Raw genomic sequence first — 16,103 nt, forward strand, 5'->3', positions numbered from 1 at the left:
TCTCTTCCCCTCTTTGTATCTATCTATCTATGTGATCTGGGACAATGCAGAATAAAATCCAGGACAGAATGAAAAGTTTCCTCTGAATATTAAGAACCCCCCATTTTACATATGAAAACATTGATTGTGAGTTCGGCGTCATCCCCTGCTGTGAGGGATTTCAGAGCTCCTCACCCCCCAAAATGTGCACCCCCTGAGGCAGCTATTGTCCTGTGACTGCCCAGTGTCTGCACAAGATGGCACCAGACAGGTAGTGACAGATAAACTATATACTCTATATACTAACCCAACTGCCCATGAAGGGGTGACAGATGGAGTCCTGAGGTATAAGGAGAGGTCAGTGTACCTGGGGTAGCAGTCACCATACTGATTCCTTATCATGTATAACTCCCCCTCCCCTGACAACTACAGGACACCTTATAAGACACTGTAAAATAAATGCCTTTTTTTTCCCTTGTGATGTGTGAGTGAGAACGAGGCCGGGTATAAAGTAGTGAGAATCCTCCCAGCCTGTGCATTGTGGCTTCTGCCTGCCATTGGTCCACTGCCCCATCCCTCTTCATGAATAAAAGACCCCAGGAGAGCCTATCAGTGCTCACAGCCTCTCCTCCTCACACTGACACTAACTTCTGGACACTTTAACAACTTGCAAAGCTCTCAGCTGACAGTCTGTGCCCCCCAAACCCCTGCACCTCATCACAAGACCCCACTGTCCCCCGGGCTTCTTCTGCTTCTGGGAACCTTCAGCCCAACTTTGTGGAGACCACCACCCTTGTCTGTGCTTTAGTAACTCTGATTCCATAGAGCTGGGGGTCTGCACCCAGCCAGGCACATCCCTGCCACCTCTCCACAGACTGACAGATTTCGCTGGGCATTAGCTGGGCAGCACAGAGGACAAGGTGTATTATCCAGCTGACCATCCGCGAATGGCTGCCCTGCCTGGCACTGTCCCAAGAATGATGCGGCCGGCTCCAGGTCAGAATTACCCCCGGACAGGGTTCCCTCTGGAAGGTAAGTGGCCTCGGTGCGGGCTCCTGATGACTTGTCAGGATTGTGCTCATCATATAAACTATATTGCATATGTACTATATATATATATATATATATATATATATATATATATATATATATATATATATATATATATTTCTATAATAATATACTTGTATTATATTAGTTATGTCATATATAATATCATCCTATTCTATCATTCCTATATGAGCTTGTTTTATAGGAGTTTCCCCTGTAATTCTAGTGGTCTCTGCTATATTAGAGCCCTGGGAAAGTCTTGCCTTGCTTTCTCTAACTTTCCCGCTGGCCCTGAGAGTGTCGCAGCAGGCTGCAGTGTGTGACTTGAGTCCAGTGGAGCAGCTGTGTGTTGTGCGCCCTCAGAGCTCGCACTTCTCCAAATCCATCTCCATCTATTCCGTGATCAAGTGGCCGCCATAAAACTGTGAAAAGCCACGAAAACTGCAAAACACACAATCCGCGGGGATTTACTGGAGAGCTGGAGGAAAGGAAAACAGGCGCAAAGAGACGGATCAACGGATTAGAGCCATGTTTGCTCAACATGACTGCGAATAATGAGCGCGGCTTGTTGGGGCCACTTAACTGTCAGATGGGCCCTCGGAGTGGCCCCTTGTCTGTCCTCAGCGCTGCGGAGTGGAGGAGCCGAGTGACCGGGGAATTAGCGGCGCATGATTGTCATTAAATCTCCAAATATCTGCGTCCTCCCCGGTGCGCTAAATTATGCAGCGCCCAGGCCGGAAAATCGCCCTAATCTGCTCCATCTGAATGAGGCGATATTAAACAAATTGCCGGATTATCAGAACCCGACAGCTCTTTATAACAGCACCAGAAAATCGCACTGATGCGGTGTAGTGTATAACATACCTGAGCTATACAGAAATATACCCCCCCCCATAGAGGTACCTGAGCCCCCAATATAGAGGTGCCTGGAACACATCAGCTTTGTCTACTAATAGTCACATCTGTATCTACAAGCCTTCATCATCAGCTTCACCAATACTACGAAAACTTTTACAGGATCACTAAATACATAGTCTGAATAATGTCCTGAAATATTTCTTCAGAAATTGCTGCACAAGGACAGAAAGATCTGCTATAAAGCTGCAGAGTGTAATATATGTCAGTATAGTGAGAGAGATATTACATATAGATATATATTTGAATGATGATGATATATATATATATATATATATATATATATATATATATATATATATATATATATATATCACATGGATATGACGCATACCCCTATAGGAATATTGACTTGGTGTAATGTATATTTCTTGGATTATTCTAGCAGGGGGCCTATATACTGGACAAGTGGTTTATATATACAAACACAACATATTTATGGGTATTGTTTATATGAAATGCAAACGAATATTCCAGATAGTGTATGATATACGTTGCACTACTTCATAGTCTATACATAACATGTGATAATCTATCGAGTTGTACATTGTATATGAGTGATGGGTATGATTTCTGTAGAGATTATAGTACACAGCAGGGTGTGTAGTATTTATAGAATATTCCCAGATGTGCTCAGAAATATTATATTCCAGCTATATAAATATAACCAACTATATATATTTCAAAAACACACACATATATATTTATATATAATACAGTATAATATATATATATATATATATATATATATATATATATATATATCAGGTTTGATGTGTGGTGAATAGTGAATGTGGTGAATACATTGAGTCGTTAATAAGAATAATAGAGCTATGAGATGTAATAAAGTGTTGGCTCTTTTCTCTGTACATTGGATGTCGGTGTCTGATGTATTTTTGGTGTTTTTCTCTCTCCTCTCCCCCAGTATCTACTCCTCTGGGCCAGGGTCGAGTGAACCAGCTCGGAGGAGTCTTCATCAACGGCAGACCCTTACCCAACCACATCAGACACAAGATAGTGGAGATGGCCCACCATGGGATCCGACCCTGTGTCATCTCCAGGCAGCTCCGGGTCTCCCATGGCTGCGTGTCCAAAATCCTGTGCAGATACCAGGAGACTGGCTCTATCCGGCCCGGGGCCATCGGGGGCAGCAAGCCCAGGGTGAGTGTCCCAGAGGGAATGGGATCTTTGTATCTATGAGACAACTACATGGAGACATTACTATTACTATTGTATAGTATAAGGAAAATGTTTGTTTTTGTACCGTGTTAGCCAGTGGGTATGAAATATAAGGTGTCACCTACTGAAGACTTTTTTGTTTTTTTGTTTTTTTATATTATATAGTATCCATGTATAAACATAGTAACGTGTGGCGGCAATATAGATAGATATATAGATAGATGTAGCATGGAGCCTCTGCCCCCGTCCATACTGACATTCTGCCCCTATATGTTGACCATTAAAGCAGGTGGCCACTCCCGATGTTGAGAAGAAGATCGAGGAATACAAGAGGGAGAACCCCGGGATGTTCAGCTGGGAGATCCGGGACCGACTACTGAAGGACGGGCACTGTGACCGGAGCTCTGTCCCCTCAGGTGAGCGCAGGGGCCGCACTACACCTGCTGCTGGAATATATAGGAGTATATTATATATACCAGCCCATACATGTGTCAGGAAGAGCTGAGGATGTGAATAGGAGTGTGTGCTCACCACAGAATATACATGATGTGTGCAAAGAATATTATAGGAGAGGCAGAAGGGTATTCCACTGCATACATGTACACAATGTATATAGGATATACCCCATGAGTGTGTGTGTGTGTGTGTGTGTGTGTGTGTATATATATATATATATATATATATATATATATATATATATATATATAATGTATATATACTATATGTGTATATATTATATGTATACACACTCATCTAATAATACAGTGAATACACTTTTAATATACAGTCTACACGTGTATTATATATTTTTCACTAAGAAGTTATTTAATCTGTTAACACACTGAGAAATATGATGTATGAAAATAACATACGAGTCATACCATAAAGTGTGCACAATTCTATTATATAACGTGAGCGCACACATGTTACTGGGTGCAAGACCATGATATAAATTACATTGTACATAGGTAAGGGAGCAGACTCTTCAGGTGTCTCCTATAATATATAGTGTACACTTATACAGAGGAGCACATGTATGATGTATATCCTGTGTTTTACATTTTGCACACTTATACTGAGAATACTCAGAATGTTATACTATAGTACAAGTATGGTTTACGTTTATACAAACGAATAAACTTGTGTACATGCTATATTTTAATTGTACACAATTATACAGAGGACAGAGGTATCGAATATATTATAATATTTTACAGTGGAACACACTCAGCATGTATATCTTAATATACATTGTGCACACGTATACAGGAGAGTACACTCAGCATGTATATTCTATAACATACATTGAGCACACGTATATAGAGGAACACAATATACACACACACACACATATATATATATATATATATATATATATATATATATTATAAGATTATACATACATTCAGGTATGTAATAGATGTATGATATTATGGGATGAGTGTGTTCTCATATATTGTATATTATTATACTTGAACACACGATGTTATAGGTGTCTGCACTGTAGATTATTGGAGTAATGTATACACAAGGGATTCATGTTTTCTCTTTATATTATACGATTAAACTTGTTTATACAATGTATATTATGACTGTATTATATCACAGGATCTATGTACATTGTATAGACTATGAATATAAAAGCACACTGTATATGAGGAGTGTTCCCTATATCTTTTAGAAGTGTCCATGACTACTGTCCTCTCCTGTATAGGTGTTCACACTGTCATAAATTTGTATAATTTAATATTCAATTCATATCAGTTTGCACAAAGAGTATTATATAATGATTGTATTCACTTTACCTTACAGGATACGTATGCAATGTGCTATCCTATATATTATAAATGTGCACACTGTATATTATAGGATAATACTGTATAGGCGTGCTTACATTTTACAGCTCACTGTATATTATATGATCAAATATAAAACACACACACATATGTATATATATATATATATATATATATATATATGTATATATATATATGAAATTATATTTATAACTTTTTAATAGAAATGTTACATTACATGACAAATATATTACTTTATGAATGTGTATACCATAGTAGGATGTGTATACATGTATATAGGATGAGTTTGGCCACAGTGATTATAGTACATTGTATATTATGTGATGATGATGATGATGATGATGATGATTGTGCTCCCTGTTTTATGTGTAATACAGTGCAGTGTTATATGTGTGTATTGTAACGACTGTATTATAATTTGCACAACATAAACAACATAAGTGTACACAGTATAAATTACATATGTAGTGTATATAGAGCACACATAGTGTACAAATACTAGTGTATATAATATATATATATATATATATATATTTATTAGATAGCCATAGATAGATATAGATACACACACACACATATATATATATATATATATATATATATATATATATATATATATATATATATATAGTGTATACACTAGTATATTTCGTCACCCCAATTTATATGCCCTCCCGTCTCTTTCCATTTCTGAGGTTTAGTGAGTTCGATTAGCCGAGTCCTGAGAATAAAGTTCGGGAAAAAAGAGGAAGACGATGACTGTGACAAGAAGGATGAAGATGGGGAGAAGAAAACCAAGCACAGTATCGATGGTATTCTGGGCGACAAAGGTAAGAGCCATGTTATACAGGGCCATGATATTATACTATAAGGAGCCTGCGCTGATAATATCATTTCTAATACAATTCCAAGGAAGTCAATGTCCATGAGCTGCGCCTTCAGCAATGTCATTATTGTTATTATTGCACCGAATTCTGCAAGTATATATAATATTGCGTAGGGAATTGCAGTTATGACGTCATACCACGACAACTGTGCAGTTGTAATGGCGCAGGGGCTTTAGTTTATTGCCTGTTGTTTAGGATGTGGTGGATATAAGGTTTAGGTAGTGTTATTACCAGCTGGGGGTCACTGATCTAAGTGTTTAAATATAGGGGAAGGGGTGTGCTGACAATGGATAATGGAGCTGTGATTTAGGAAGTGTCATGGATGTCCCCCATGGGGTTAGGAATGAATGCACTAATGTCAGGAATGTCCGGAAGGACAAACATCCCCTCCAGACCAGCCTGATCTCACTGGGGAAGGTGGGTACTCCTCTGCCTGGAGTACTGATCTACAGGTGCCCCCTGGATTCAGCTGCACCCCATACACAGCGCTGAGGCCCGGGATGAATTATTTACATTGGGCTGCAGGGCTATGGCTGGTTAATGTGTCAGACATATTTGTGAGTCTATAAATGCTCCCTAGAAAGCAACCGAGGAGCCATCACTGGCAATTAGTGAGGGGGGGGGGGGGGGGATAATTGGGGTGACAGTCACATGGAAGAGGGACGAGCAGGGCTGTCACATGGAAGAAGGACCGGGAAATTGTGGCACAGAAAATGATTGTTTATCTGTGTATGTATAGCTAGATTTATCTAGCTCTATGAAATATATATATATATATATATATATATATATATATATATATATATATATATTTATATATATATATATATATATATTATTGTTTAGATATTTACATCAAAATATAAGCTATCATTGATATATATATATATATATATATATATATATATATATATATATATATATATATATATCTATATATCTATATATCTCCCTATCTTATAAAAATGAATTCTTGTATATATATATATATATATATATATATATATATATATATATTAGTCTATAATATACATAGATAGATAAATAAATAAATAGATATATACGAGATAGATAGACCAAAAGCTATAGTTATAGATACAGATGATGAGCTCCCCTATTGTAACTATAATGCTGTAATACCATTATTGCTATTGTTGGCCCTGCCATATTCGTTTGTACAATGATCCTAACAATGTGACAATATTTGGATTCTTTCTGAACCATACCGCTGATATATATATATATATATATATATATATATATATATATATATATATATATATTATTAATACATATATATATTCTCTAGCAGATTCCTCCTGGTTGTGAGATGCCATTTTTTCTTATGGTGCAACTTTAACAATTACTTTGTAACGAAATTTGTTGCAGAAAGCTTTGTCCTTGAGCACAGAAAGGTCAGTGTATATGTGCCGCTCCCAGGCTGACAGTATATAGGTGCAGGGCTCTCTTGTGTAGTTTGGGCACAGTACAATGGCTGCTCCTTCTCTCCTCTTTCCCCTTTTATCTCAAACTTGAGGATGAACTTGGCTGACAAAAGGCCGCGCTGTATAGAAGCATCAGGAGGAGAAGATTCCCGGGCACAAAGCAAAGACTACTCCCCCCTATAATACAGGGGGCTGAGGGGGGTGAGGGTCCCATTCTGTGTGCGGCACAATGAGCTCAGTGCCCCCGGCCCCCCGCTGCTCTCCCATCACTGCTGTGTAATGTAATATTTGGGCTGTCTGTGGGGAGCAGATATTCGGGGTTTTGGGCACCGGGTCTTGTTGTCGGGCTCTGCTGCAGATTTCTGGAAGATTTCTCTGCTCTTTATAGAAACCAAAATCTTAAGAGGAGCTGAGCTGTAATCAAAGGGAGAAACTAAATGCTGCCCCCCCCCCCGCCGGGGGCCACTCTATGCTCAACTGCTGGGTTCACAAGGGTTAATGGAGGCCGCCAATGACACCAGGAGGCGCAATAATCCGTCCCGACAACCACTATAGAGAGGATACAATGTTACTAGTTCATATCTATATTATACTATTATTATTATTATTATTATTATTATTATTATTATTATTATTATTATTATTATTTTAGACTTAGTACAAGGAAACTTGTTCCTTTTAAATTATCTTCTTAGATTCCCATGTCTTATAAATGTATTTATTGACTCTCCTTACAGAATAACATGGTCACACTTTTGCAAAATTCGGAGGTCAAAGTGTGTGGGGGCAGAAAAATAATCCATGATGATAATATGGATATGGCTTTTAATAATATGATAAAATGTATCATATAAAATGGAGTATTATAATATATTGATAAATTTAATATAATAATATAGATGATAGTAATATGCTATTGATGGTAATAATGATATAATACAGTAATATAGATGGTAAAGTTCATATAATATAATAATATAGATAGTAATGATAATTATAATATAGTAATATTGATGGTAGTGATGATATTATATAATAGTATTGATGGTAATGATGATATAATATAATAATATAGATAATAATGATGATGATATAATATAGTAGTATTGATAATATAAAATAGTAGCATTGATAAACTATAGTATTATTGATATATTGCTAATATAATATAGTATCGTTGATAAATTGATATAATATAGTAATGTTGGTGATGTAATATACTAGTACTGATGATATAATATAGTAATATTGATTATATGATATAGTAGTATTAATATACTCATAATATAATATAGTAATATTGATGATATAATATAGTAATATTGATTATATAATATAGTAATATTGGTTATATAATAAAATAATATTGATGATATAATATAGTAATATTGGTTATATAATAAAATAATATTGATTATATAATATAGTAATATTGATGATATAATATAGTAATATTGGTGATATAATATAGTAGCATTGATATATTGATGATATAATATAGTAATATTGGTGATATAATATAGTAATATTGATGATATTGATGATATAATATAGTAATATTGGTGATATAATATAGTAATATTGATGATATAATATAGTAATATTGGTGATATAATATAGTAATATTGATGATATTGATGATATAATATAGTAATATTGGTGATATAATATAGTAGCATTGATATATTGATGACATTCTTCAGGAAGTTGTGGCAGGTCGGTTGGGGAGGGTTGTCGGGGGGCGATGTCATCGCTGGGGGCGTCGGTAAGATTCCCATTTATCCCCCATCAGCGCTCACTCTCCGGGTGTTTTAAGTTGAAGGGTTTTAAGGCAGATTAAATTGAGTCTTTATTTCTCCACTTTCATCTTTAAACGGCTCAGTGGAGCTCGCCCGAGGGCACAGGCTGCCGGTGCCCACATCTCCCTCCGGAGCAGACGCCCGATTTATCAGCACTAATTGCTGAGAGGATTTATCGGCCTCTTACACACGCTGCGGTGTAGATGAGTGCATAGAGGCGGTACTGCCGGTGTCAGGGGGTTGTAGGGACACTTACCCTGCTCTCTGCCAGGCCTCACATTATAGCTTACATACACATCACTATGCCCTGGGCTCCTGTACACACCTCACATCTAGGCACATCAGTACTCAGGTATCAGGAGGGTTTTCTAAATAGTCATGAAATATCATACAAAAAAATCCAGAAAATATGGAGAACCTGCCCTGTCCCATGGGGCTATTACTTAGTGCATATCTTACAGTATTGCCAATGCTTAGCCATATGATGCAGTGTGGTTTGAAGGTCATGTATAGGATACAGTATACAGGACCTGGACGTGCCTACCATGTGTATATGTATTACTCTATACCAATAATGGATTACCCCATGAGTTACCTGACCATCTGTGGGGTCCAGACTTAAAGGGAGACATCACAGCTCACCACATCTTAGGATCAGATGCTATTTCGGAGCACACATGGCCATATTTTGGTTCTTGTGGCTAGAAGCTCATCTGTAGCCAGCATAGGTTATAGCAATAGTGGTTATATCATGTAAATGTGTATTTGTGAGGTTGTATATAATGGGAGATGGACGTCTAATTATTTATGTCTAGGGTTTGATCCCAATCATTGCCCAATGTACACGTTTGTAGGTCATGGATCTCAGTCCCATTGTGTGAAATGACTTTCTTTGTAATGTATCTTTCTGTCTGTATCTGAACCCTACAAATTGTACAGCGCTGCTGAATATGTTGGCGCTATATAAATAAAATGTATTATTATTATTACTTCTTTTATGAGGATATAAAAATAATTTTGTGCAAACAGGGATCTGCAATAAGGAATAGACGCAATAATATATCCAATAAGAGTGATATTACATGTCTGTTTATTACACAGATTGAATACGTTTTTTGAAACCGCACGTTTTGCATTTTGGATCAGTTTTGGTCATCTCCTTTGGTGTTGATAAGACAGACTATCTAATAGCGCCCTAAACGGACGTGAACCAGTGACGGTTACCTTGCTATAGACACTAGTTTGGATATTTGAGATGTCTCCTCAGACACCAGTTATATCACTCCTGTATACGGATCCTCTCAGTGTGGTCATATACCCAGTGGTCAGTCACAGGGCTGTCCACATTTGCTGTGTTTCTAGTGGTCACTAATGGGGTTAGTTGGGGGTGTTGTCAGCTTCTGTACAGTCTTGCTATTGGATTACCAGAGTTACTGACACTTACTGTGATTGATTTTCTATATTTTATGTGTATTGTCCCCCAATGTGATGGTATTCAACCTGTGCTCTGTATTGTCCATGCTCTGCTATTTGCCCTCTTGTTATATTCTGGGCTCATGTAATAATATTTATTTTGGGTAAATGTTCTGGTATTCGACCAGTTATTATATTGTGGGGTCATGTAACAGTATTTATTCTGTATTTATCCATACACTTGCTCATGTTCTGGGTCCATCTATAAATTGGTATTTCCTTTCTTACTTTCTGGCTCTATGGTTGATCTCTGCCACAGAAGTGGTGTCACCTGGCTTACCATGTTCTGGGCCCATCTAGTAGTGTTAAATTTTGCACCCAGCCATGTCTTCAATTTCTTCATCTCATGTTCTCGGTGCATGTATCAGCCTATGTGTCGGGTCCAGACTATGTTGGGCACCTATTTAGCATTGTTCTCGGTTCATCCATGCACTGATATGTATCGTATTGACCATGTTCTAGGTTCTTCACATACTAGTACTTACACTTTTACTATGTTCTAGGTCCATCAATGAACTTGTATTTACCCTGTTGGCTATAGTCTCATTCTGTGTGCTGGTAGCCGTCCAATCTTCTTGGTCCATCCATGCCCTGGTAGTCACACCATCATCTTCTGGGTCCATGTAGTGGCATTCACCGTGTTCTCAGTCCATACTCACCTTGCTATGTTCTGGGTCTTTCCATGCAGTATTTGCTTAGTACATGGGTCACCATTCTGTATCCGTCTATTGTGGTTGGTGGTCCATAGAAGCCTGTTCCTGCCCCAGCTGATCAAGGTGTCTCTTCTCCTGTTTTTATATAACCATTGAGGCAGATTTATCATGAACAAGCAATCACAATTTTTCTGGAATGCTCGCTGTGACATTTGTTGATTTTCCGCCCTACTCAATAGTTTTCATAAAGGTGGACAGAGCCGGGTGGGATTGAAGCTAGGCTAGGGCCTTGGCCAGACCTGGTGCAAGTTATAGCTGAAATCTGCACCAATCCACCACTGGAGGATGTTTCAGTGCCTTCGTTCTCCAGCATTGTGTCTGAGCTATTAAGAGAATGGAATCTGTTAACAATTTTGGCACATCCAAGAAGAGCTGGTCTTAATAAACCGGCCACATTTTGCAAGCGATGTGTATTATAGAGGATTGGCGGACTGGTTACACCAGGATCAGGTTACCATCTATTTTTTATTCACACACAGCACCAAAATTTTCCGCAGCACTTTACAAACCGGAACAATTCCATGTTACCGTGTGAGTTACCATTTAGTCCTCAGATTGCCAAATACACAGTGCAATACATCACCCAACCACATCTGTACAAAATATGTGATACATTTTCTTAGTTATGTCAATGACTTGGGTCATAGCTTTTTGTTATGGACGCTCACAATCAGACAATATAATTGTACATGTCCGGCGACCGCTTTAGGATGAAGGTCACTATACAGTCAAGGCCTGGCACGTGTAATTATACGTAGAGGTGAAAGTCATGGAAGGACAGAGATAGAAACTGTTTCTTGTATCACCTGCAGGATGGTACATCAGGGGTTGCCTTTACCCCCCTACCATTTATCACAACCAATCTGCATTCATTAAACCAACAAGCCCCCGCGTGTGAGTGGTTGTATGTTCACTTCATTAAGTCAGGGGATTACTCAAGGTTGCCAATGTAATCAAACACGACACAGCCTGGGATTTGTGAGTGGGATCAGTTTAAATAATGGGGGGCACAGAAAGGCCTAGACAAGTGTCAAGCAATTCCCTGGCTCTGTGCGCGCATATTGAGAGACACAAACCCAGGGACATCCTCTCCGTGCTGATGAAGCTTACATGTCACAAGGCAGCCTGAAACAAATGAGCGACAACAATAACACAACAAAGATAACAATTACAAAGACAAACATTGGCTTTTGGGAACGAGTAGCCGGGAGAAGACGGTATACATGAACAAAGTAGGCAAATGTTTGCAAGATAAACTCTGCCTAAATCAAGTGTGACGGGAGGAGAGGGAGCGACAGAGGCAGGAGGAGAGCGGCGCAGATAAGGGCGCATATTATTATTATTATTACACAGGGAATTTAATGACACTGCTCGCGCTTTCCGTCTCCAGCAAGTGTTGCTCTATTTTTCTTAATGTTTCATCTTGGTTGATTTTCTTCAGTGGGGTCAGTTGTCATCGTTTTCTTCTGCGAATTACACTTAGGATAGTGTGCGGTGGGCGCAGGATAAGACCCCTGAATGGTTCGTCACTCGTGGGAATTTGGGGCTAAATCTGGACACTGGTGTAGAGATATCCATTGGTCATCCATCAATCAACACTGACCATAAATTATTACCTTTCTATCCACGATCAGTTCCATCCATGAGTCAGAACAAGCTTTGGGCCTGCTTCAATTTTCCGAAATAGTTACAAAGTACGGAGAAATAAAATCAAATAATCCTGTGAAATAATATATATACAGAATATAGATGTACAGAATAAAATAAGGGAGAGCGATTGTCTTGTGAATTATATTACAATATTTGCCCCTTTAAAATCAAACCAAAGTAGGTGTAAAATTTAACAATTTATCTTATCCAACCGGTTTGTTGGGCCAATAGTCGAGTTATAGTGGCTAGTCCACAAATGATTTTCCCGGGGAAAGTTGATTTGTCCTTTTCCAGGTGTCATAGATCATGTATATCCAACATGGACTAAAATGTGTATGGTCGTGTCTGCGGGACCATTGTTCATCTGGTGGTTCAAGAACCATCAACCTACTTCTGTCTAATGTGCATGACCACTAAGAATGCGTGTTGAAGGAAACAGAACTGCGTATGTCCCATATAAAAAAACAAAAACTTGAGAGTCTTCAGTAGTTGATACCTTTTTTAATGGCTAACTAATAATGATGACAGATCATAAGCTTTCGAGGCTCTTGGCCTCTTCCTCAGCTATACCTGAAGAAGAGGCCGAGAGCCTGGAAAGCTTGTAATCTGTCATCATTATGAGTTAGCCATAAAAAAAGGTATCAACTACTGAAGACTATCAAGTTTTTGTTTTTTTATATTTCATACCCACTGGCTAACACGGTACAAAAACATACTATGTCCCATATAGGCCACCATCTTTATGAACATCTCTTGCGTCTCCGACGCCGTAATACCTACTGACACCTTACTGGACGTGTTATATGGTTTTCCATTCTCGTTACTTTGTTACTGATTTATTGAAACGGTTTCCATCTTTATGACGGATCCTTCCTTTCTAACAAAAATTTCATGTTTAATAAAAAATTTAGATTTCCATTAGTTAGGAGTGGGTAACAGGTACTATGATGGAGTTGGATAGATGAAGTCTTTAGTGTTGAGTAGAGTAGACCAAGCTCCATAGGCGTACATGGTATAGACGGCCCCGGCTTAGTTTTGTCCTTTAGCATTCGGCTTGGAAAAAGTTTAGTTTGTGGCAGCCAAGAGGTCGCCTTGTGTCTACCAAATTCTTACTAAGCCCTTAGCGATGAATCATTGACTTTTCGTTAAAAAATGGAATGGTGAAAATCTCCATTTTCGATAGATTGTGTCCAATTAATGGCAGAGAGCGGAGCCCCTTAATTGGAGTGTATGGGGATAAACTTGGCTGTGTGCATCTGTGTTCCTCTCTTCAGAAGGGATAGGGGGGATCAGTGTGAGTGGGGCTTTGGTTTAAGGAATTAGATGTTTACCAGTCTGAAATAAGCCCAGTTAAAAAAGAGACATTGAAGAGATGAGACAGGGTACAACTTCAAAGAATTCATCTGGACTGGTGAAGGGGAGATTTAGAGACAGTATTGGGAAGTTATTTAGATATTAATAACACATTTTCCTGAGGCGCTAGGATTGCCTCCATCCGCACTTTTCTTCAAGCTATTTGGCTGGGTGAAATATGGGGAACTGAAATGTTGGGAAGAGATAACAGAATCAGCAGCCCCGGTCCTGTGACTGCATCATTGCATTAAACTGGGATTAACCTCCTAGTTCCCCCCTCACAGCTATCCAAATTTTCATAGAAATTTACATGGCAGGATTTGAAATCACATATCCCAGAGTCCTTACAGCTGGGAGATACCTGACTATTGCACGCAGCCTTTAAAGTTACTTTTGTCAGACACAAATAGAGTCTAATGGTAATAACTTGACCTGTATTAATTTTCTCTTCTATCTCCTGCATTCTGCAACCTGCCTGTGATAGGATTCCCTGCCTGCCTCTGTCTGATCCCGATTATCACTTAGTAGACTCTTATTGAATTTATCTTAGTACAGAGGGTGAGAGGAAGCTTTGCTGGGAGATAAAGGGAATAGTCTGGATTGTGGATAGTATGGAAGAAAAGACAGAGGTAGATACAGTAGAGTCCTCCTATAGAAGGCTGCACCCTAATATACTCATCTAATACAAAGCCCTTATGTAGGCGAATAGCCTGTACCTGTAATAGTCACATACATAGGACAGCTTAAATGTTCATTATCGAATGTTCTTTTGTTGCAGTTTAACCGATTGCAATAAAATAGTTTAGAATCCTGGGTAAAACAGCAACGCCTTGTAAAGATTCATATTAATAGACAGATTTTAGATTTCCTTGTGTGTTTTGGGTACGGTCTTGGGTGTTTAGTCCACACTTTGCTCCATTCGGTCGGACTTGTTGAGCGCTTGGTGAGGGGAGATCTAGCTAATGTAATTACATGGGAGTAATTGCTCTCTGGAGCTGGTGTCTTTGGCAGAATCCACAATAAGCAGACACTGGGTGACAGCCCTGCCCGGAAGGGAGGAGGACAACAGTTTGGAGGGGTCTTCTCTGGTTAGGCCAACTCTGACATGAGAAGTATTGACAAGTCGTGGTCAGCTTGCTAGCTTTGCTGTATGCTAAAGAGAAAAAGACTGGAATTGCAGCCAACAATATCATAATAATAGCTCACGATAAACCATAGTCCGAAATCCAAGAGAAATTCAGTACTAAAGGCATGTGTATGGCCTAAGGACTGACTGAAAGGGATGAAGAAAAAGTGATGAAGTGGAGCGGCATTGCCTGATAACTAGTATTGTCTTATAACTAACTGATATTGATCTGTCTACTTTCAAATCTATCTAAAATGTATCTTATATCTATACAATATTCATGTAAAATCTATCGATAAAATCAAACAGGGCCGCACTTGACTCTTTGCAATAAAGTGCCCACACCATCAATTTGACTTCAGAGTGTTGCCTAGTTTGTTTTATTGTATTTTTGATAATGGCCTGTATGGGCTGGTACTCATTGCTATTTTGTAACACGTGCTGTCTTATTCTGGATCTATCTATCTATCTATCTATCTATCTATCTATCTCCTATCTATCTATCTATCTATCTATCTATCTATCTATCTATCTATCTATCTCCTATCTATCTATCTATCTATCTATCTATCTATCTATCTAATATCTATCTATCTTCTATCTCCTTTCTATCTATCTATCTAATATCTATCTATCTATCTATCTATCTATCTATCTATCTATCTAGCTATCTCCTATCTATCTATCTATCTATCTATCTCCTATCTATCTATCTAT

At 38.4% G+C, this 16,103-nt stretch overlaps 1 protein-coding gene across 2 annotated transcripts in view; it reads left to right on the forward strand.

Annotated features, from left to right (window-relative positions):
* The first annotated feature begins 602 nt into the window (after positions 1-602).
* PAX7 (paired box 7) overlaps positions 603-16,103 on the forward strand; it is an 87,270-nt gene continuing 71,769 nt past the window's right edge. Inside the window, exons 1-4 of one of the 2 annotated variants that reach the window (XM_075277845.1) lie at positions 603-1,011; positions 2,870-3,105; positions 3,410-3,539; positions 5,636-5,770. In XM_075277845.1, coding sequence (XP_075133946.1) covers positions 927-1,011; positions 2,870-3,105; positions 3,410-3,539; positions 5,636-5,770 — 586 coding nt within the window. In that variant the 5' untranslated portion in view covers positions 603-926. The remainder of the gene's footprint in view (positions 1,012-2,869; positions 3,106-3,409; positions 3,540-5,635; positions 5,771-16,103) is intronic. The other variant, XM_075277846.1, reaches the window with a different exon arrangement.

The sequence above is a fragment of the Leptodactylus fuscus genome, chromosome 6 (assembly GCF_031893055.1).
Source record: "Leptodactylus fuscus isolate aLepFus1 chromosome 6, aLepFus1.hap2, whole genome shotgun sequence".
Classification (NCBI taxonomy): Eukaryota; Metazoa; Chordata; class Amphibia; order Anura; family Leptodactylidae; genus Leptodactylus; species Leptodactylus fuscus.